This window comes from Ochotona princeps, chromosome 14 (assembly GCF_030435755.1).
Source record: "Ochotona princeps isolate mOchPri1 chromosome 14, mOchPri1.hap1, whole genome shotgun sequence".
In the NCBI taxonomy this organism is placed as follows: Eukaryota; Metazoa; Chordata; class Mammalia; order Lagomorpha; family Ochotonidae; genus Ochotona; species Ochotona princeps.
In genome coordinates, this window is record NC_080845.1 from 631582 (window position 1) to 654159 (window position 22578).

Here is a 22578-nt window from a genome sequence, read left to right on the forward strand (position 1 = left end):
CCCCACAGCCCTCAAGGGCCCAAGGAGGGTAGAGCCCCTTGGTGGGCTTCCTTGTGACGCCTTGGGGTCTTGAGCAATCATTCTTTTCCTGGGGGCACCGGGCTTGGCCTAGGGAAGGGCTGGGACTGGGCAAAGCTGGTGGGTGGCAGCCTGGGTGAGGGCCCGCAGCTGCCCGCTGGTACCCAGGAGAGAGTTGGGAGGGGTGAGCCCAGGGAACCATGTGGGCACCAAGCGTCCACCCCAGAAACCCACAGGGACATTCTGTGCGCCGGGTAAGGCGAGTGCAGTCCCCTAAGCCTTCTGGGCTGGCTGCTTCGGTCTCCCCAGGGTGGCCACTGCCACCAGGCAGGGGCATCGGCAGCGGGGCCGTCAGAGCTGGGCTGTGAGAGGACTGGAGGATCCCCCCATACCACTCGGCCCTCACTTGGCGAGGAACTCCTGCGCCTCAGTTTCCCCCTCTGCACAAAACAGGTCTGGATCCAGCCCCCAGGCACAGCAGATCGCTGGAGTGAGAAGTGGGGGCTGCATAGACAAAGGGGCCCGAGCGGTGCCATGGAGTGAGGCCGGGGACTGCTGAGGGAGTGGCCAGATGCCCCAGGGAGGCTGGGGGCTGCAGACCTTTGAGGGGGGCACCTGCAGAAAGCCCTCCAACCCCCTCCTGTGCAGACCAGTATCTGAGGGCACCACACTGCCTGGTGGCCCAGACTTTAGCCTTCGACTCTGTGTCAACCACAGCCTGGCACCCACGGTGGACGCCTCCTGCCAGCTCCCAGGCTGGGGGACGCTGCCCTCTGTCCTCAGTGCCCCAGGAGGGTGGGAAGCTCCCAAGCTGGGCAGAGCTGGGCAAGTAGGGGGACCCAGGCAGGGCCAAGTCCCCTGTGGCCTGGGCACTCCCTCTGTGGTTGTCCAGGGGTACCCTGCTCCTTCCGCTGCCCGCTGGCCTGTGACTCCCCGAGGCTCTCGGAGTGGGGGCTGGAACCACAGACATATGTTGAGCACCCCAAGTGGCCCTGAAGGACTGGCATGCCTGCTGTGGCCCAGGGGAGGGCCCAGGAGGGGCGGGCTGGGGCCTGCTCACAGTTCCAGGCAGCTCTTGCCTGGGGGACCAAGCGTGGCCTGATACCCCTGCCGGCCATCAGGCCGCTCCGGGTCCCTGCCGGCTGAGTCCTGCCATGCGGGCACCGGCCAGGGATCAGTGGTGCCAGGCCCTTCCTTGGACTGTACCTCCAGGCTCCCACGCTGCAACACACACACACATACACACATTCTAGAAGGTCTCTCGGGGAAGCCTGAAGGTGCCAGAAGTCCCTGCTGCTGGCCTCGCCACCGTGGCCACCGGCCCTGGCCCCAAGGCTTCTGTCTCATATCTTCCACGGGGTCAGCAGAGAGGCTGAGACAAACTCAAGGGCCAGCCTCTGAGGAGGCTCCCCACCCCCAGCCAGCCCCCCTCACCCGGGCACCCCTCCTGCCCCCCCCCCGCCCCGGCCTCCTGTTTGTCCGCAGACAGATCCCGTTATCAGCGGAGAACACACACAGGAAGTCCGGCCGGGAAGGGCCCATCCCAATCCCGATTTACGGGGGGATGGAGCATAAAAAGCCGCCCTTTCTTGCCTGGGGGGAGTCTCCCCAGCAGGAACGTTGCCCCGCTGGCTGGCTGAGATGGAGGCTGCGACAGGAGGGACGGGCTGGCTGGGTGGGCAGCTGCCGGGCTCCGGGTCCTGGCCAGCAGCGTCCACACCTGGCTCGAGGTGGCAGCAGCGGTGGCCATGGCCAAGCCCGGGCCCAGGCAGCAGGTATGGTCAGGGCAGCCTGGAGGGCAGGGGCGGGCAGGTGGGCACCCTGCGCGCCTCCCCTCCCAAGGGCGCTGGGCTCTGTCCCCTCTCTGGGTGCCATGCCCCTGGGCCCAGTGCCTGCTGGTGGGCAGCCCAGCTGGATTCCAGCACTGGGCCCTCGGTTGCCCCACGGCTGCTGGAGTGGCTGGGCCCCCTCCCATCTGACCTCACCTGCGTGTCAGAGGAGCAGCCCACGGGGCTGGTTAGGATGCTCCCTCCCCCTGCACGGTCCACTGCCTCAGTTTACCCCTGCAGGGGATGGCCCAGAGGGAGGAACCCCAGATTCAGTCTGCAGCCAGGATGAGCCCCTGCTGGGGTGGCTTTGGGGTGCTTGGGGACTGCCTGGCAGGGATTAGGGAAGGGACCCAGGCTCTCCTCTCTGGCTCCGCCCAGAGCGGCTGGAGCCCCCACTGCAGCAGGCAGCCTGCCGCCCCCTCCCTGGGTCTTACCTCACCGGTCTGTTCAGAAGACACGCCAGGAGTGAGGCCTGAGCAGGGCCCGGTACCCAGCCCTCGGCTGGCTCTGCCCTGCTCACGAAGCAGGGGACAGGGCAGGGAGTGTCGAAGGTCAAGTGACCACAGCTTCAGGGGTGCTTGCAGGGGACAGGAGGGTCCGCTCTTGGCTCTTAGCTCCTGGGGCTGGGCCTGAGCCCCCCTCCCCCTGCACCGGTCCAGACACGTGGACAGCAGCCGCCCTGTGTCCCAGCTGCTGGCGGCTTCCAGGGCCCCCTGGCCCACGGTGGTGGCCACTAAAGGGAGGAAGGGGAGGCCCCCACGTGGCGGTCCCTCGCACCTGGTGCTCCTTGTACCAAATGGGAGCCCAGGGCTGAGGCAGTAGAGCCATTGCACAGAGGGGCGCCCAGCCTGCCCCCAGCCCGGCTGTGTGAACAGCAGTGGAGAGGGCGCCTGGGGACAGGCTCTGTTGGCACAGGCGCCGCAGTAGCATCAAGGGCCAGACCCTGGGTGCCCCTACAGGTGCCCACAGCACAATGACCAGGGCTCTCCCCCCTCTGGCCTGCAGGTCCCTCGGAAGAGGACGTGGGGGCGGCCCCCACTGCGGCGAGGAGCAACAGCCACTGGCGTCCAGGGAATGAGGAGGTACACCTCAGCAGGTGAGCACCATCCCTACACCTGTGACTGCGTGGGGGCTCCAGGGACGGGGCCAGCCACACAGCTGGAGCTGCGGCAATCCCGGAGGCCGTGGGAGGAGGGGTGGCCGTGAGGACACCAATGGGCCCGCTCACCAAGTGAGCGCTCAGGCCTGGCGGTTAGCCCTTGCCCCCTCGGATCTCTGGCAGGGGGGGGGTGCGGCATGCAGGGACGGGATGTCCGCACCCCGTCTGTGTGTCCGCTCGCAGCTCCCCGGGGCGCCCCGCGTGCGCTCAGGGCCCCGGCGTCTCGCGGAGGCACGGTCCGCGCGCGGCCTCAGTTCCCCCATCTGCGGAACGGGGGCCGCTAGCCCACCGGGGCGGGGCCGGGGGCGGGCCGGGGCCGGCAGGTGGGGCGGGCCCGGGGCGGGGCGCGCGGCGGCGGCGGCGGAGGCGGCGCGTGCGCGCCCCGGACCGGCGGTGAGTGCGGCGCAGCCGGGCGCGCGGGCCCCGGGGGCGCGGGGGGCGCCGGGCAGGAGGGGTCGGCTCGCCGCTCTGCTGCGGAGCCCTCCGGGAGCCCCGCGGCCGGACAAGCTGGGGACCCGCTGTGACTGGCGGCGGCGCCGAGCGGTCGCGGGGACCCGACAAGCGAGGGCCGGGGGCCCCCCGCTGCCGGGTCCGGAGAATGGGCCGGTGGCGCGGGGCACGGCCGCGCTGGGGGCGGGGACGCCGCGGCCTTCCAAATGCGCCCGGGTCCCGCGCGTCCCCCAGGGCCCGGCCGGGCCTCAGTGGCCGGGACCCCGTCCTGCAGGGTGGTGGACGCCGCGCGCCTTCCCGCCCCCACGGGGCTGGCCGTGCAGGGGAGGGGGCGGCGGACAGGACGTTTACCACCCAGCGGCCGTCGGCTCGCCAGGTCTCGGCACGCGTGCCGACGCCGGCGGGAGGCTTGGGGACCCTCCCCCGGGGTGGGATGCAGGTGGTGGGTTGGGGGGAGCGGCAGGTCCCAGGTGACCTGGAGGGGACGGGGCGCTGTCGCTTAGCAAACTGGAGACGCCCCAGGCTGAGCCAGGGAAGAGGGTGGTTGGCCTGGTCCCCCGCGGCTTCCCCGGCCTTGGGGGAACAGCGTGACTTCCAGAAAGCGAGGCTCGCTCTGCGGTTCCGTCCCTGGGCCCTCAGCGGTCACGCGGCGCACGGATCACCGCCGTGGCGGCGCCTGCCCGCCTGCCCGCCTCCGACGGTGCCGCCCTAGCCCTGCCCAGGGACCCCCACCAGCCACACGCCCCTTTCCCGATCCGGGAAGGCCCGTGCCTTAGTGCCTTTCCCGACTGGCACCGGAGGGTGTGGGTGACTGTGCCAAGTGGTCAGGGGCTCCCTGTCCCCGGGTGTCCCTGCTTAGGGTGTCCCTCTGGAGGGACTTTCAGGCGTCCTAGGGGCTGATTTGGAGGAAAAGAGTCCCAGAAGGATCCTGCCGGGGGTGGGGAGGGGGAACAGACCTTCCCCCCAGCAGCATCCCTGAGGCTGGGCTGAGAGCCCTGCTCCCAGCTTCCTGGCAGGAACGGGGTGGACACACCAGCCACCCGTGGCTGCGTCCTGGGCCATGAACCAGGCTGGACTCCTCACGCTGGTAGGATGCCCCTGGAGGAGGCTGGAGTGGGGTGCTCCGTTCCCCTGCCCTGCACGTACCCAGTGTGGCTGCTCCCCGCGTGGACGGAACCCTCCAACTGCAGCTGCCCACCCCAGCACCCCTAATCTGACCGTGTCCACTACCGCCACCTCGAGGCCAGTCCTGCCCTGAGCTCCCCCGTGGGGTCCAGGCACCACAGCTCAAGCAGTGCCGGGGTGCGATCTGGTGCCGCAGACAGATCCATGGAGAAAAACGGCTGGTTCTGTGTCTCCAGGCCGCCCCCAGCCCAAGGCTGTCCCTCCTCCAGACGAAAGCCATGTGGGGCCGGGAGCTGTTCCTGGCGTGGTGTGTGGTGCTGGCAGCGGGCCGCACCCAGCCCGTCTACAGGCCAGGGTGAGCAAGGCAGCCGCAGCAAGGGGGTCAGGTCCACCCGGCAGGCCTTCTTGCTGCCTTGGGGCCCCGGGCTGGGAGGGTCCTGGCTCCAGGACCCCACCCCCGCTGAGCCCTGCCTCCCTCCCCAGCCGCCGGGTGTGCGCCGTGGGGACTTCCAGGGGTCCTGTGTCCGAATCCTTCGTTCAGCGCGTATACCAGCCGTTCCTTACCACCTGCGACGGACACCGTGCCTGCAGCACCTACCGGTGAGGGCTGCCACCCAGCTCCTGGGGTGTGGGCCTGAGACGGGACCACCTGAACAGAGAGGGAGAGGCTGCCCAGGCTCCAGACTTCCTCAGGCCCCCATCCAGCAGCCACGCAGGGACTCCTGGGGAGGGGACCAGGGATGCCTCACGCATGACATCCCGGAAGAGCACAGCCCAGGGCCGCTCTAAACGGCCGCTGCTCACCTGCCCATCCACAGAACCCTCTACAGAACCGCCTACCGCCGCAGCTCTGCCCCTGCCAGGCCCCGCTATGCCTGCTGCCCCGGCTGGCAGAGAACCAGCCGGCTTCCTGGGGTCTGTGCAGCAGGTGAGGGCACTCTGCCTGGCCCATGACCGAACCCACTCTCCGGGCTGCCCCATCTGTGCAGTGTGCTGGGTACCCTGGGTCAGTGACATGCCCCTCTTTGCCTCCAGCCGTGTGCCAGCCACCATGTCAGAATGGAGGGAGTTGCGTCCAGCCCGGCCAGTGCCACTGCCCTGCAGGGTGGCAGGGCGACACCTGTCAGACAGGTGAGGCCGGTTCAACCGCCAAGGGCCCCGGGAGCGCATCTCCTGCATGCGCGTTCTGGGGCGGCCCATGGGCTGGGGACTCTGGCCACAGCGCGGGGCCCCCCTGACTCTGCGCTCTCACAGATGTGGATGAATGCAGCGCTGGGGGAGGCGGCTGTCCCCAGAGCTGCGTCAACACGGCAGGAAGTTACCATTGCCAGTGCAGCGAGGGCCACAGCCCCTCAGCCGACGGGAGGCTCTGTGTGCCCGAGGGCAGGCCCCCCAGTGTGGCTCCGAGCCCCACAACAGGTAACCCTCGGAGCTTCGCTCAGCCCGGGCAGCCGGCGGGGTGGGGCAGCACCCCCTGGGGCTCTGTGGGCACCAAGGGCTACCAGGCCTAGGATGGCGTTGGCACTGCGGTCAGTCTGAGGCCAGGGTTTGGGGCTGGTGGGGCTGGCTCCCACGGGAGCAAGGGATGGGCCTTCATGGGGACAGGGCGGTGGACAGGGCGGTGGACAGGCGGTACAGCAGCCGGCCCAGCCTTGCTGGTGACGGGACATTATTACTTTTGGTACGCGCTGTGACACTTCAAACTCGTACCGTGAGTAATAATGCGCTGTCAGCAGCCCTGCACCAGGGCCGGCGCACCGGGCACACCGCACCGGGCACAGCCGTGGGGCACACCGCACCGGGCACACCGCACCAGGGCCGGCGCACCGGGCACACCGCACCGGGCACAGCCGTGGGGCACACCGCACACGGGCACACCGCACCGGGCACACCGCACCAGGGCCGGCGCACCGGGCACACCGCACACGGGGCACGCCACGCTGGGGCACAGGGCCTGCCTGCCCACCCGGCCACCTGAGACCCAGGGTCCCCGTGCCCACCCTGACTCAGTGCCTCGTCTGCCCCCAGGCGTGGACAGTGCTCTGAGAGAGGAGGTGCGGCAGCTGCAGACCAGGGTGGACGTGCTGGAGCAGGTGAGGGTCAGAGGCCGTGCCGCTGTGGGGCTCAGGGTGGGCAGTGCTGCCTGGGACGACCTGGCTGTGACCTGTGGAGTGGTCATGGGCTTCCCCGCGATGGGGGGAACCCCGGCCCAGGGGAGGCTCCCCAGCTGCCAATGCACAGCCCTGCCCCCCTTCAGTTCAGCAGGAGCTCCCAGGAAGCTTCCTCCCAGGCCACTAGCCCAGCCCCCACTCCTGGCTGCTCTGCCAGGGACCCCAAAGCCTTGAGCTCATCTGAGCCAGCTCAGGCTCACAGCCCCTTCCCACAGCAGCTGCAGTTGGTGCTGGCCCCACTGCACAGCCTGGCCTCGCGGGCGGCCGAGCCGGGCCTACAGGACCCCAGCAGCCTGCTGGCCCACTCCCTGCAGCAGCTCGACCGCATCGACTCCCTGAGTGAGCAGATCTCCTTCCTGGAGGAGCAGCTGGGGTCCTGTGAGCACTGGCCCCGGGGGGCTGGGGGCTGGGAACGGGGAGGGGGCCTGGGCTGAGCTCTGCCTCCCCACGCACCCCTAGGCTCCTGCAAGGAGGAGCTGTGATGGCAACGGCTCAGCCTGTGCCTGTCCCCGCCGGATGGAGCCAGGGCCACCTGCCCCGCAGCCCACCCCCTCTGTCCCCGCCGGATGGAGCCAGGGCCCACCTGCCCCGCAGCCCACCCCCTCTGTCCCCGCCGGATGGAGCCAGGGCCACCTGCCCCGCAGCCCACCCGTCTTCCTCAAGAGGCTCCCAGGGCTCAGGCACCAGGTGGGGTATCCCACAACTCCTGGCTGCTGGAGGTGCTGTGGGTGGGGGGCTCCTACCCCCTGTCCAGTGTCAGAATAAAAATGTGACTTGAGTGGCAGGGTCCTGGATGGATGGACGCACACCTACCCAGGCTGCGTGTGTGTGTGCATGCGCGTGCATGGGGCAGGGGCCCCAAAGGGACAACATTGCCACCTGCCGGTGAGGCCACAGAGCCAGGTGGGCCTCACTGCACCTGTCTCCCACCAGAGTACATGTGGGGAAGGGGAGCCCCTCAGGGGGCCACCACCCCAGGGCCCCAGGCCTGAGGCAGCCCTGCCCACGCAGTGACCACAGCTCTTCACTGATTTTAAAGAATTCCTTTATAAAAAATACCCGTGGGTCCCCCACTTCCCCAGCAAGGCCCGGAGTCCCTCACGGGCATGGGGCCTCAGCCTGGCAGTGTCCACCTGCTCCATTGGCAGGGCTGACCCGGGCAGCTGGGCCTGAGGGGCTCCAAATGAAAGCCAGGAGCGGGGGGAGGGTGGACACAGTGATATTTGGGAGCCAGGGGGTCCCCTCTGTCCATCCTCTGCCTCCCGCCTGCCCCATCCTCCAGCTGTGGCCCGGGCTACTGAGCAGCAGGCCCCTCGGCCACCCCGTTCTCTGGCGCCGGCTTGGACATGCGCAGGAAGGTGGTCCTCATGGCCTGGTAGCAGGTGTCCATCAGCCGGGGGACATCGGCCACGGTGAGGCCGTGGGTGGGGACGGCATCCAGTACCTCTACCCTGATGATTCCTGAGGGGGCATCAACAGTTGGGGTCCCTCGGCCCTGCCCACCTCCGGCCTCCCTGGGGCTGTGTCTCAGAGCTGGGTGACAGAGCTTGTCTCCTGCCTGCTCAGCGCCAGGGCAGGACGGGGGGAGGGTGCGGGGGCTGTGTGCTCCTGGGGTTCCCCCTGCCCCACGTGGGGAGCGCCCACCCTGAGGGCTGACCCTGGCCCTGCATGCGTGGGTGGGCGTTACCTGAGGTGAAAAGCTTCGTGTTGATGTTGTAGAAGGAGGAGAAGGACGAGTAGACCACGGGGATGATGGGTACCTGGGGGCGGGGGGCCGGGCGGCTGAGGGCCCGCCTGGGGCGGGGGCCGCGCGGCTGAGGCCCCACCCTGGCTCTGCAGGCCTGCCCCATCCCGCGGGTCCCTGCTCAGGCCTCCCACCTGGGCCTCGGCCACCTGCCATGCCCGGAAGCCCCTAAATATAGCAGGTCTTCACACACACACACACACACACACACACACACACACACGCTTTGCCCAAGCAGCTTTCCTGGGCTATGCACACCACAGCACCCACCGAGGGCAGTTTCTGGGGGTTGGGGGTGGCACCACGCCCCTGCCAGAGGAGGGGGATGGGCAGGGCATGCTGGCGATCGGAGGGTGCCTGGGTAATGATTAACCAGGACTGTTGGGCGCCCTGGAGGAGGGGTCAGCATCGCCACCAGCAAAGGGGGCAGGGCTGCAGGCCCAGAGGGGGCTGGCGCTGGGAGCCCCCTGGGTTATCGCCCCTGCAGAGTCATGCACCATGGGGTGCTGTAGCCCACCAGACTGGGGCTGACAACCTGGACCCCCACTGGGAGGGACCAGAAGGGGCAGGGCAGGTTTCCCCCATCACCCCCCTTCCCTGGGCACCCCAGAAGCAACCCGACAAGTTCAAAGTCCAGAGGCAGGGCCCTAGGCTCTCCGACGCAGCCCTGTTCCCACGTGTCACCAGGTCCCCACTATCCCCTGGGACGCAGGGGCCGGGGTGCAAGGTCTACGGGGCGGAGGTCTGCCTACCTGGGCCTGGATGGCCAGGTAGAAGGCACCTTTCTTGAAGGGCAGCAGGTCACCATTGGTGTTGCGCGTGCCCTCGGGGTAGATCCACACTTTGAGCTGCGAGGGGGGAGAATCGGGCATCTGAGACCCCCATAGCTCACATGGCCTGGAGGGCACTCCCTTCACCCACACCCTGCGTGGCCTGGGGGCCGCTCCCTCCTGGCCGCAGCCTGGCCCGGGTACGTACGTTCTCCCGGACCATGGCCTGGAGGGCACTCCCTTCACCCACACCCTGCGTGGCCTGGGGGCCGCTCCCTCCTGGCCGCAGCCTGGCCCGGGTACGTACGTTCTCCCGGACCATGGCCTGGGGGCCGCTCCCTCCTGGCCGCAGCCTGGCCCGGGTACGTACGTTCTCCCGGACCATGGCCTGGGGGCCGCTCCCTCCTGGCCGCAGCCTGGCCCGGGTACGTACGTTCTCCCGGACCATGGCCTGGGGGCCGCTCCCTCCTGGCCGCAGCCTGGCCCGGGTACGTACGTTCTCCCGGACCATGGCCTGGGGGCCGCTCCCTCCTGGCCGCAGCCTGGCCCGGGTACGTACGTTCTCCTGGACCATGGCCTGGGGGCCGCTCCCTCCTGGCCGCAGCCTGGCCCGGGTACGTACGTTCTCCCGGACCATGGCCTGGGGGCCGCTCCCTCCTGGCCGCAGCCTGGCCCGGGTACGTACGTTCTCCCGGACCAGGGCCTGGGGGCCGCTCCCTCCTGGCCGCAGCCTGGCCCGGGTACGTACGTTCTCCCGGACCATGGCCTGGGGGCCGCTCCCTCCTGGCCGCAGCCTGGCCCGGGTACGTACGTTCTCCCGGACCATGGCCTGGGGGCCGCTCCCTCCTGGCCGCAGCCTGGCCCGGGTACGTACGTTCTCCTGGACCATGGCCTGGGGGCCGCTCCCTCCTGGCCGCAGCCTGGCCCGGGTACGTACGTTCTCCCGGACCATGGCCTGGGGGCCGCTCCCTCCTGGCCGCAGCCTGGCCCGGGTACGTACGTTCTCCCGGACCATGGCCTGGGGGCCGCTCCCTCCTGGCCGCAGCCTGGCCCAGGTACGTACGTTCTCCCGGACCATGCGCTCGCTCAGGTCGGCCATCACACTCATGGCAGTGCTGGACTGCTGCCGGTTGATAAAGAAGACGCCGCCTAAGTACATGATGAGGCCCACGGGGCCCAGGAACAGCAGCTCCCGCTTGGCCACCTGCACGCAGCGCCGGGGCAGGACCTCCATGAGGCCTGCGGAAGACGGGAAAAGAGGGCCACGTCGGGCACAGCCCCGAGGGGCCAGACAGAGGGCCACGGCAGGGTACCAGCCCCGAGGGGCCAGGGAGAGGGCCACGGCAGGCTACCAGCCCCGAGGGGCCAGACAGAGGGCCACGGCAGGGTACCAGCCCCAAGGGGCCAGACAGAGGGCCACGGCAGGGTACCAGCCCCAAGGGGCCAGACAGAGGGCCATGGCAGGGCACAGCCCCGAGAGGCCAGGGAGAGGGCCACGGCAGGCTACCAGCCCCGAGGGGCCAGACAGAGGGCCACGGCAGGCTACCAGCCCCGAGGGGCCAGACAGAGGGCCACGGCAGGGTACCAGCCCCAAGGGGCCAGACAGAGGGCCATGGCAGGGCACAGCCCCGAGAGGCCAGGGAGAGGGCCACGGCAGGGTACCAGCCCCAAGGGGCCAGACAGAGGGCCATGGCAGGGCACAGCCCCGAGAGGCCAGGGAGAGGGCCACGGCAGGCTACCAGCCCCGAGGGGCCAGACAGAGGGCCACGGCAGGCTACCAGCCCCGAGGGGCCAGACAGAGGGCCACGGCAGGCTACCAGCCCCGAGGGGCCAGGGAGGCCCTCCCAGCCAGTCACAAGCCCCAACTCTCACCCTCCCTACTGGCTGAGCCACGACGGTGCCCGCCAGGCCTCCTCGCTCCTTGTCCAGTGTGTGAAGGTGGTAGGCCAGCACGGCCATCTCGCGCCGTGGACCCAGCCTCCACCCCCAGCTCACCCATCATGTCCAGGATGCTCTGGTGGTTGGAGATGATGACACAGGGCTGGTCGACGTCCAGCTTGGGCCGGCCCCTGACCTCAAAGCGCAGGCCATACATGTACTTGAAGGTCCGCACAAACCAGCTGATGATGCTGCGGGCAGAAACAGACCCTAGTGAGCAGCGGGCAGCGGTCCCCCGGCTCAGCCTCGCCCCGTGCCGGCTGGCCAGAGCTGGAGGGGTAGCGCTGTTCCCTCAGGAGAAGAGGAAGAAGCCCCACTGCACCTGTGCCACCGGTAGTTGGGGGAGGGGTGCACCTGTACGGACCAGAGCAGACCCAGCTCAGGACACCAGCACCTTCATCATCCCAAACTGAAACTCTGTCCCCACCCAACACCAACTGCCCCTTGCCAGGCCCATCTGGTCTGTGGGGCTGAGCCGGCCTCGGGGCACTCTTGGCTCAGGGACCCGGAAGGATGTGTCCTGTTTCTGGAACCAGTGTGAGCTGGCACTGTGACACAGGTGGTACCGTGGCGAACTCAAGAGTGGCTGCCCGTCCCAGAATGGAGCCCCTCAAGTGCTGTAGCCTTGCCACAGCACCCCTGCCCATTCCTCCCACTCCCAGGGCACCTGGGCACATGAGGGACGCTGGTCACAGCCAGGGGTGAGCTGCATGGCTGCTTGGCCTCCACGCCCAATTCCCTCACCAGCAGCAGATGCCCCAACCAGGAACACCACCCACAACCCGCAAACAGGGACAGCCAGGGGCCTGGCTGCAGGCCATGTGGGCTCCGGGGCCAGCTCCCTGCAGACGCAGCCGGGAAGCTAGCAGAAGACGCCGAGCACCTGGGCCCCTGGGCCCCCTACACAGCAGCCCTGCCCCTGGCTTCCTGAGGGCGCAGACCAGGGCCTGACACGGCTCACGTGCAGGACGCTGGGTGCCCCAAGCTGCTGCCAGTGCAAGGCCCGTCCAGTGTGTCTGCAGGGCAGGTTGGCATCACCAAGCCTTGGGAAACCCGGGCACTGTGCCCTCGCCCCGGGGCGGCAGGGAGGAGGTGTGGCTCGGTGTGGCAGAGACACATGCTGCAGGGCTGCACGCCACTCCACACCTGACCCAGGCCGGGCAGCAGGTGAGTACACCACAGAATAAATCTGCTTCCTGTCACCTCACCATGCATGTGCAGACACTACCAAGCACAAGAAATAAACAGGCAGACTCCATGCACAGCCCCATCCTACCGCCTGCAGGACAGCCCAGGGCGGGCCACAGGACCAGAGGCTGAGCACTTGTCACCCGTTGGCTCTGCCTCTCCCAGCGTGACCTGCCCTGGCTGCCCGTCCACCTGCTGGCCAGGCTGGTCCTCCAATGTCCAGAGGTACCTTCCCAGCCCCAGCGCCCTGACCCCCTCCCCACAGCAGCCAGAGCCTCAAAGCTTGGGGACCCCCCAGGATGGGGTCCTCATTCCATCCCCTTCCCAGGAAACATCACTGTGGGGGAGGGGGCGGACAGAAGCCTGCTGGCCATGGCCAGCTCCAGGGACCAGCAGGGTCAGACACACAGGGACTGGGCCCAGGGCTGTCCATCATGGAGCTGGGGGCTGGGACACCCAGTGGTTCCCAGGTACATAACGGGAAAGGACGCCCCCACCTGGCCTGCCAGGCCCTTGGTCCCCCACATCCACTCAGCCATCTGGGAGGGTCAAGGCCAGGGCCAGGGCATGGACTGCAGGGCTCAGGGTGTGGACGCCCATGCCTTGGGGCTTCCCGAAAGCAGCCCCATTCCTCCAGGGGAGCTGGACCTAGAGGCCCTGTGGGGCCCCAAGAGGCAGCTCTGTAGGTTCCTGGCTGTGGTCAGGGGCTTCTGGCCAGCCTGCAGGGAGGGGCCCGCTCCGGGGTGTCGCCCTCACTGTCCCTCGCTCCAGTGTCCAGAGCTGCACAGCCCAGCCCAAGCGGCCACCCCGGTGAGGCTCTCCAGGGCAGGTGGGAGGGGAGGGGCGTGGCCAGAGGGGGTGCAGAGGCCACACCCCCAGCAAATGAGCAGTGTCCACGTGGGAGCCCCTGGTAGTGGGCCGTTGGGTCATCACCCCTCTCCTTACGCACCCCCAAGCCTTGGTCTGTCTTTCAACCTGCTTTTCCCCTGTGAAAGGGGACCTGGAGTGGCCCGTCTACGAGGTTGAGGCCCCCCCCTTGCAGCACACGCCGAGGGGAAGGGGTTAAAATGAAGGCAGGGGGAGTCTGGGTGCGGCCTGGACAGGTGGATCCCCAAAACGGACCCCACCCGGACCCTGAGCTCCTCTGCCCAAGGGACACAGCACCTGGGGCAGCCCCACTTCCTGGCCTGCCCTGACCGCGGGGAGCCCAGGAGCCAGCAGAACAAAGCGCCCGTTGTTGCCCAGCCCGTCCCGGGAGCCTGGGGCAGGAAGGACGCCCAGGACACCTCGTGGTTGAGGGGCGCCCGGGGTGGGGCACCAGGCCCTGCTGGTCTGGCCGGCCTGCCAGGCGCGGCCACCACCTCAGCGGGCAGCTTGGAAGCAGTTCTGAAGTGCAGACTGGCCTGGGAGGACAGGTCAGGCCTAAGGAAGCCCCAAGGGTATCCCAGAAACACAGGGCTGCGTGGGCCACGCCCCCTCCCCGCGCGACGCCGAGTGGGCACCCAGCACTCCTGCCCCAGTCGGGCTCTCCGCGGCGCAAGATGCTGGGGTCTGCGCCACCATGGCGCACACACGGGTGCCTTCTCCTTCATGGTGCCCAGTCGCGCTCAGGGCCCCAGGCAAGGCCACACACAGCCCCTGAGGGCTCTCAGGTCAAGCACGTGCCTTGCCCTGCTCCGAGTGGCACTGCCCTTCCTGGGGAGCAGGTGCCAACTCTCCCCACTTCAGGCCACTGCAACGGCCATCAGCTGTACAGTCCAAACAGGGCAGAGGGAAATGTGGCAACAGCCCCCGGGGACGGCAGACAGGGGAAAAGGGCAGGGTGGAGCCAGCTCCGGCCGCCCCGCCCCCTCCGCCGCGAGCAGCCCCCGGCCCACCGGGCAGCCGCCCCGCCTCCAGCCCTGGGGGCGCGCGCAAGGACGCGGGAGCCCGGGGCCGCCCCCGCTTCCCGCCGTCCTTCGGCCCAGCGCCGCGCCCCAGCGGCTCCCGTCTAAGTCTCCGCCGCCCCGAGAGGCCAGGGCAGGGGGCACCTGCAGCCGCGCCGGCGCACAGGTGCCTCCCGGCCCCGGCGGGGGAGGCAGGCCGAGGGGCGCCCCGAGGCCCGGCCCCGCCGCCGTCCCGCCGCGCTCTGCCCGCCCGCGACGCACGATTGGGCCTCTCCCGGCTCGGCCCGGCCCCCTTCCTCCGGCCGAGGCCCAGGCAGGCCCGCGCTAACGCCGGGGCCAGGGCGCGGGACTTTTATGACGCAGCTCCTGGGCACCCCGACCCCGTCCCCGAGCGGCGGAGAGCGCGCGCGCGCGCGGCGGAAGCGCCTCATCCCCGCCTCGGCCCCCCGACTCCCGGCCCGGCTCCCCGCCCGCTTGCCTCATGTTCTCCACCGTGCGGCCGCCGTGGCGCAGCAGGCAGACGAGCGAGGCGAGCGCCGACACGGCCAGGCAGAGCGCGCAGTACGAGCGCGAGCTTGCGTAGAAGTTGGCGGCGCGGTGCAGCCGCAGCAGCAGCAGCAGCCCCAGCAGCGCGGCCGTCAGCCAGGGCCACAGCTCCATGGCGCGGCCGCCACGCTGCCCCGACGGCGCGGCCGCCCTGCGCCGCCCCGCCGCGCGCCCGCGCCCCTTATTGCGAGGGCGGAGGGCGGGGCGGCCGGGTGGAGCGAGGTGCGCCGGCCCAGGAGGCGGCAAGGTGCGGCCGGCCCGGCCCCGCGGCTCGCCACGCCCGCCCTGCGCCCGCCCCGCGCCCCGGCCCATGCGCCCGCCCCGCGCCCCGCGCCCCGGGCCCGCGCTCGCCGCCTCCCCGCCGGCGCCCGCCGCGGGGGCCCCCCGAGCCCGGGGCCGCGCGTCCCAAGGGCGTGCAGGGAGGCGCAAGGGCGCGGCCGTCGTGCCAGTCGCGGCCGCGGCGCACAGGGGGCCCTGGAGTCTCGCCCGAGCGCCCGGTTGCCACCCGGCAGGACGCCAGGCCCCTGTGGGGCTCCGCGAATGGGGGAGGGCAGCGGCGGGCTCGGGGCGGGGCCGGGGGTGGGGTTCCCAGGCTCGGATGCCAGGGGCAGTGTGTCACCGCGGCCGCGCCTGGTGTGGGGCCCGCCTGCATGTCAGGCGATGTGTGCACAGCGGCTGAGCCACGGGGCAGCCGCCGCGGCCTGGACGAGGAGGCGCGGACCTGTCTCCCGGCCCCCTCGCCCTGCCCGACACAAGGGCAGCCGGCCCCGGGCGTCTCCCCGCCGGCTGGGCTGGGCCCTCAGGGAGGTGGGTGACCTGTCGCCAGCTGCCGCCCTGCCCCGAGGCGCACCGACACCCGGGCCGGGAAGCACTTCCTCCTGGCCCGGGCGGGGACTCCTCCCCGGGGCGGGGCCCTCCTTCCCGGCGTCGCGGCCCTAACTTAGCAGGTGCTCCGGGTCCTCCTCCGTCGCTGGAGCAGGCGAGGGGGCCACGGCCTCACACCAGGCCGAGTTCCGGGTGCCTGAGCTGGCTGCCGTGCCCATCGGGGTGGCCATGGAGCCTGCCTGGTGGCTGCTGCACGGTTTTCTACTTCCTGGCACACGGCAGGAAGGACAGAGAAGATGCTGGTGGGCTGGGCAACGTGTGCCCCTCGGAGGGCTGGGGCAGGGTGCATGCTGAGGTCTGTGCCCCATGAGTGGGGCCCGCAGCCGGCGCTGGCCCGTCCTGTGACTTGGTCCCGTGTCTGCTCCTGGGGCCTGCCCGGGTCCGTCCCTCATCCCGGGGCTGGGACAATGCTGGCACGGAGTGGACGCTAAGCCACGGGGCTCAGAGGCAGCCGGAGGTGGAGCCTGGCCACTGCCTCCCCTGACCCTGTGTCCTTTGCTCCCTGGGTGCTGGGGCAGCCAGGAGGCGCAGCAGGGGCCCTGCACCCACTGCCTGCTCCCGCTGGCCCCTGCACGGGCTGTTCCCTGGGCCCAGCTGCCTTCTGCCTTGTTCTCTTGGGCAAGGAAGGACGAGCGGCCAGCAGGCCCAGGGCACCCTGCTCTGGGGAGGTGAGGGTGGTGATGAGCCTGGACAGAGCACTGAATAGGGTCCACCGTGAGAATGAGAGTTTTAGCCACACTCCCTGGCAAGGTCCACCGGTCCAGGGCGAGGCATGGGTGGGTCCTTGGAGTCGCCCTTGAAGGTTGTTTGGGGTTTGATCTAGGCACCGGATGGGCCAGCAGCGGGGGGTGGGGGTGTGAAAGAGAAAGTTTCAGGTCATAGTGAATGTTGGCCGATTCTGGAAGCTGGGAATGTTTTTGGTCAAGCGACACACCTGTGTCTGGGAGGGGTGGGGAGTCTTGGTGGTGGTCCTTTCCTATGACTGCCCCCCTTCCCCAGTCGGCCCTACAGAGCCCAGTGATGCTCGGACATCCCCTCGACGGTCAGATGGGGGTCCTGGCTGCCCCACTTCTCATCCATCTCCCTGAGTGAACAGTGGTGGACAGCCCAGGCGCTCGGGCCCTTGCACCCACTGGGAGACTCGGATGAGGAAGCAGACAGGGGCCCTGTCACAATCTTGAGTAACACAGAGGCCAGCTTTCTTTGATGTCCCTGCTTGTTAAATAGAGGCGCTCCTTGCCTGGCTGTCTGGGAAGCCACGCTTGACTCCGCCCTGCCCTGAGAACTGCCCAGGGAGCCGGGGAGAGTGCTGGGCTACCTGGAAAGGACTGGGTGCTGGGTAGGCATCTTGGGAAGGCTGCCCTCTGGCCGGTAGCCCTGAGCCCCAAGGGGCAGACCGAGTGGGCCTGGCCACTCCGCACGGTGGGCTGAGCAGGCTTGGATGGTGCGTGGGGTGCATACGCCACCCCCACCACCTGTAATCAGGGTGGATGTGAATATTTCATGGGCTGTGCTTAAAAATAGATGAGGTGTACCAGCCCAGCTGAGGCAGGGCTGTCCACCAACACCTGGGGCTCTGGCCAGGGTGCACAGAGCCTGGGTGGGGAAGGACACGCGGCCCCAGGCAAGGCCACACATCTGGGTGTGCCGTCTGGGGCTCCTGAGCCACCTGCAGTGGGATGCCAGCCCGTCACCCCAGCCTTCCACACCCTGGGGCCCGGGGCTCCCGGCACGGCAGGCCTGGGGAGAGGGCAGGGCATGGTCACCTTCAGAAAGGCTGGGAGGCCTCCCGGCCCCAGTGGCGGGGACAGGCACCGGCTCAGAGGCAGAGCATGCTGCCAGGCCAGGGCAGCCTGACCCCTGGCCCAGCTGGCATCCCCGGCTCAGTCAGCTGCACTGGCAGCGCCCCAGGCCCCCAGCACAGCAGGGCCACTGGCCAGGGAGGGAGAGCTCGGGGAAGTGGGAGGGGCCGACTCTCACCCGTGCAGAGAGGGGCTACACCGGGGTTCCCTGCTGTGCTGAGGTCCCCGGGGCCCCTGTGGCAGGGAGCGGGGAGGGATGGGGGTCCAGCCGAGGTCTCGGAGCCCCTGGGCAGGGAGCGGGGAGGGTTGGGGGGCCAGCTGAGGTCCCGGGGGCCCCTGTGACTGGGAGCAGGGAGGGTTGGGGGGCCAGCCGAGGTCCCCGGGGCCCCTGTGGCTGGGAGCAGGGAGGGATGGGGGGCCAGCCGAGGTCTCGGGGCCCCTGTGGCAGGGAGCGGGGAGGGACGGAATGGGGGGAGGCTGTGACCTTCACCCCTGCCCTGAATATCCCAAGCCCGCCACTTGCGGCTGTGGCCAGGGCCGCGCTCAGGCCTTGACCAGTCCCATCCGGTTGGGGTCAGACCCCGCATGGTTTCTCCACAGGGAGGTTCGTGGGGCCAGGCTGGAGCTCAGTACACCCTGCCCCTCAGTGGCTCCCAGTCCATCTCCTGAGGCTGGTTAAGGGGTTGTCCTGGATGCTGGATGGGGCAGATCCTAGGGGGCACAGCTGTGCTCTGTCCCCCACCCCTCATTGCCACATGCCAGGTGAGGGTGAGACTTATGCATGGCTCGGCAAGGACCAGGGGTGGATGTGGTGCCCCGTCCTGCCGCCATGGGGGCCAGACCTGCACTGCGGGGCCGGGTGCAGGGTTCAACAAGGCCTGGTCCCACAAGCAGTGGCAGGGGTCTCAGGTGCCCCCCTAAGTGCCACCTTGCTGTGTTGACCTTGGTCTGCCCCCTGAGACCGCTCTGACCACTTGGCTGCCCCTGGCCCAGGGCGGGTGCTCAAGGCACTGGGGAGTGATGAAGGGGTAAGGTGAAGACATCATAGCTCAGGGACGGTGGTGTGGACCGTGAGGCGCTGGCATGAGGGGGTGCAGAGCCCCTGGGCCCCCCAACACTTGCCATGCCCTAGAAGGTGCCGGCTGCTCCAGCAGACTGAGCTGTGGCCCCAAGGGTGCCCCAGCCTCTCGGCCTGTGTCTTCTCTGCTTCCTGGGAGGCCCCCTCTGGATAGTGGGGAGCTCGGGCCCGGGTGCCCACCCTTGCACTGGGACCACGGGCGTGTGTGTGTGCTAAGCTGCCGCTGGGACCCCACACCCCGCACAGGAACGCAGAGCTCCTTGCCAGCAGCCCAGGTGCCTGCCTGTGGGAGACCCCGGGCTCCCAGGCTCCCGGCTTCAGCCTGGCAGTGTGGGGGGAAGGAGGGAGGACAGGCCGCGGGGAGCAGGGGAGCAGGAGCAGGCCCGACACCACACGCGTCCCAAAGGTGGGACAGCTGGCTCTCCCTGAGGGAGCAGACCCGTCCGCCACCTTTGACACTCAGCACACTCTTGTCTTGGGGAGTCTGGGCGAGAGGTCAGAGGCAAGGTGGGTTCAGAAGCTGCCCCCCACCACCCACCTGGTCCCGCCCCTTCTGAGCCAGGGCTCCCCAGGGACCCCTCCCAACCCTGTAAGCCTGGAGCTGGGTGGGCAGCCGCACGGCCACCCGTCCTGCCCCAGCGGGGGTCACTGAAGGTAGTGAGCAAAAGCAGAGTTCGAGTTTCAGCTAGACAGGAAATGCGCCTCCTGCACGCCCTAACGCTGTTCTCAGGACTCGCACGCGGTGGCGCCCAGCCCCTGGTCCGCCAGGATCCGCCTGCCCGGCCCGGTGTGGCCTGGGCAGCACTGCCCCCTGGTGGACAGGCCCGCTCCAGGGCCGTCTGTGGGCTGTGCCCCCCGCCTGAGCAGTGTCTGTTTCATTTGTTTATTGCGGAGGCTGATAGGAAAGATGGACGAATCTGCCGTCTGCCAGTTCGGGCCTTAGAGGGCGACAGCGGCTGGGGCTTGGGGTGTCCTTCCTGCCTTCCCAGGCCCATCCCCAGGGGTAGGACCAGGAGTGGAGCAGCTGGGACTCGAACCGGCGCTCCCGTGTGGGGTGCCAGCCAGGAGGTCAGCCTGCAGAGGCAGGAGGTGAGGCTCTGACACACACACAGAGCCTGCGGGCAGCTCACCCTGGGGTCAACACCGGCAGGTCTGTGAGGCCCCCGGGTGCAGAGCACGCCCTACTCCAGTGGTAGCACTCGTGTGTCCCCCCTGCAGGCAGGGCCTGGCCTCTGCCCATGGCCGCCCCCCACCTCTGCCCAGCCCGGTCCCCACTCCTGCCAGGCGGAAGTGTTGTGTTCCATTGGCCGTGACGTTGCCCGGGTCTGAGCGCTGTCGCTTCACAGAGCTCCCCATGACATGGGCGGGGTACAGCCTGGAGCCAGGAGCTGGGCGGGACGGGGCAAGGAGAGAGGCCCAGGCTGGCCCCAGGGGTCACGCGGCTTCCTCCAGCGGGCCCCTGAGAGGGACAGAGGCAGTGAGACCCCTGCCCTGGCTCAGGTCTCTGCTTGCACCCCGCACCTGCGACCCCTCCTCCAGGAAGCCCTCTCAGACGTCACAGCCTCTCTGCCTTGGGTTTTGCTGGCTTCCCCTCTCTCTGTCTGTCTCTCTCTGCCTCCCTCCATCTCTTGGTCTCTCCCTGTCTCTCTCCCTCCATCTCTTGACCTCTCTGTCCCCTGTCCCCCGTGGGTGGTGCTAAGCCACTTCCACTCCTGGTACCCATGCTTCCAGCTACTTGGTGACTGACGCAGCAGAACTCTGAGTCTAATGAGAAATTCTGTTTGTGCTGCGGTGTCTCCTTGGAGTGCGCAGGTACCAGCCGGCCTCTGTCCCCCAAGCCTGTCCCGGAGTGTCAGAGGAGGCTGCCTGCCCCCAGGTGACAGGTGCTGGGCCCGCCCCGCCTCCCCTTGGCATGTGGGATTTGGGCTCTGCCCACCACGCTGCCCTGTCGTGAAGTCCACGGAGACACACGGCTTCCCTTCTTCCCACACGCTCGCCCGGTCCCCATGAGGAGCGCCCTTGGGGCTCCTTCCTGCCAGATGCAGCACCGTGGGCTCACCTCCATGTTCAACAGGAGCGAGGCGGGGAAGGGGTGAGTGAGCACTCAGCGCCTGCCCTCGTGGGGATGCCCTGGGGGGTCCCAGCACAGGTGCGGCACTGGGTTTGCTCCAGTGTCCCGGGTCAGCGGGTGGACTGGGATGGAGGAAGACCCGGAGCTTGCTGGGGGGTGGCACAGCCTCCCCAGTTCCTCATCTTTCAGGCCTGGCGCGGTAGCCTAGCAGCTAAAGTCCTCGCCTTGCACACACTGAGATCCCATATAGGCGCCCGTTCTAATCCTGGCAGCCCCGCTTCACATCCAGCTCCCTGCTTGTGGCCTGGGAAAGCAGTCGAGGACGGCCCAAAGCCTTGGGACCCTGCACCCGCGTGGGGGACCCGGAAGAAACTCCTGGCTTCGGATTGACTCAACTGTGGCTGTTGCAGCGGCCTCTCCTCTGTTTGAGTTTCCAATAAAAATAAATAAACCTTTAAAAAAAAAAACCCTGACATTTTAATAAATATTTTATTTGAAAGGCAGAATTAGAGAGAGGAGCCAGAGGTCGTCCACCCACTGGTTCGCTCCCCAGATGGCGCAGCTGGGCCGTCCGACCAGGCGCCAGGAACTCCACCGGCCTCCCAAGCATCTAGGCTACCCTGTGCTGCCTGTCAGGGCATCAGCAGGGGCTGGACCAGAAGTGCAGCAACCGGGACTCGAACCGGGCACTCCGCTGCTGGGCCCTTCCCGAATGGCATCCCTGGCTGAAGCCCTGAGGGTCCCCCACGGCTGCTGGTTGCTGTCTTGCCAGGTGGCCTTGGGGGGGGGGCGTCCTCTGTGCCACTCTGAGGTGCCCAGCAGGGGGCTGTGCCTGCAGCGCAGGCCGGTCACAGGGCTGCCGGTGGGGGGCCTTCCAGGTGTCTGCTCTTCCGGCCCAGGCCCTTGCTCTGTGCTCTGGAGCCAGTGCTGAGCTGGGTGTGGTCTTGCCAGGAGACTGGGCAGCGGCACAGGGCAGAAAAGTCCACGTTGCCCGGGGACTCAGCTCCCACCGTAGGACGGGACGCACCCACGCTGCCCGGGGACTCTGCTCCCACCGTAGGTCGGATGCACCCACGCTGCCCGGGGACTCAGCTCCCACCATAGGACGGGACGCACCCACGCTGCCCGGGGACTCAGCTCCCACCGTAGGACGGGACGCACCCACGCTGTCCGGGGACTCAGCTCCCACCGCAGGTCGGATGCACCCACGCTGCCCGGGGACTCAGCTCCCACCGCAGGCTGGGAAGTACCCATGCCGTCCATGGGCTCTAGGGAAATTCCCCTCCTTGCCCTGTGGCTCCGAGCGGCCTGTGCCATTCTGCTCGTCACAGTGGCACCTGCCCCTGGACGGCGGGCCCAGTGGGTGGTCAGGAGCCGTCACCCCGAGATTTCACCTTAGTTACACCCATGAGGACCTGTCCCCTACAAGGCCCCACCTGCAGGTGCTGGGTTTTGGAGACGTCCTCATCTGGCATGAGTCGTGTGGTACAAGGGGCAGGAGACCCCACATACAGACATGCAGTGTGCACACACAACACACGTATGTACGTGCACACACTCATAGCATAACACACACACACACGACACAGACAACATACCCTTAGGCACATACTCATGCAGGGAGTAGCTGTGACCTGGGCAGACGCGAGCGGGCACGGGGGACTGTGCCCGCAGAGGCGGGAGCTGCGTGGGTGAGCTGCGGAGTGCACTTGTGTGTCACAGCAGCCTCCCAAGGCCCTTCTGCGGAGGACACCCCTCCACCAGCAGGCCTGTGACAGGGCGTGACCCTGCCAGCGCAGCGAGCCGGACTCCCACAGCCGGCACATTCCCCAGGGCTCACGCTGGCAGGAAATAGCCTGGAAGGTTCTAGAACTCAGGTGCTATGGAGGGGGCTGGGACATGATGTCTGGGCCCTTGG

At 68.7% G+C, this 22578-nt stretch overlaps 2 protein-coding genes across 4 annotated transcripts; one reads left to right on the forward strand and one right to left on the reverse strand.

Annotated features, from left to right (window-relative positions):
* Window positions 1-1554: 1554 nt before the first annotated feature.
* On the forward strand, window positions 1555-7263 carry EGFL7 (EGF like domain multiple 7). 3 transcript variants are annotated; one of them, XM_058672996.1, is made up of 9 exons: window positions 1555-1793; window positions 2853-2943; window positions 4818-4936; window positions 5065-5181; window positions 5400-5509; window positions 5617-5712; window positions 5836-6000; window positions 6610-6674; window positions 6968-7096. In XM_058672996.1, exons 1-8 carry the CDS (start codon window positions 1583-1585, stop codon window positions 6625-6627), a joined length of 927 nt encoding a protein of 308 aa, XP_058528979.1. In that variant the 5' UTR covers window positions 1555-1582; the 3' UTR covers window positions 6628-6674; window positions 6968-7096. The 3 variants fall into 3 exon arrangements, with proteins under 3 accessions (XP_058528979.1, XP_058528980.1, XP_058528981.1); XM_058672997.1 differs by lacking the exons at window positions 1555-1793; window positions 2853-2943 and adding exons at window positions 3353-3399; window positions 7212-7263 and having other exon boundaries at window positions 6968-7130; XM_058672998.1 differs by lacking the exons at window positions 1555-1793; window positions 2853-2943; window positions 6610-6674 and adding exons at window positions 3357-3399; window positions 7212-7263 and having other exon boundaries at window positions 6968-7130.
* A 659-nt stretch (window positions 7264-7922) lies between these two features.
* AGPAT2 (1-acylglycerol-3-phosphate O-acyltransferase 2) lies at window positions 7923-15048 on the reverse strand. Its single transcript, XM_058672999.1, has 6 exons — window positions 14757-15048; window positions 11262-11395; window positions 10330-10505; window positions 9249-9344; window positions 8440-8512; window positions 7923-8213 (listed from the first exon to the last, which is right to left on the reverse strand). Exons 1-6 carry the CDS (start codon window positions 14936-14938, stop codon window positions 8047-8049), a joined length of 828 nt encoding a protein of 275 aa, XP_058528982.1. The 5' UTR covers window positions 14939-15048; the 3' UTR covers window positions 7923-8046.
* Between the last annotated feature and the right edge of the window lie 7530 nt (window positions 15049-22578).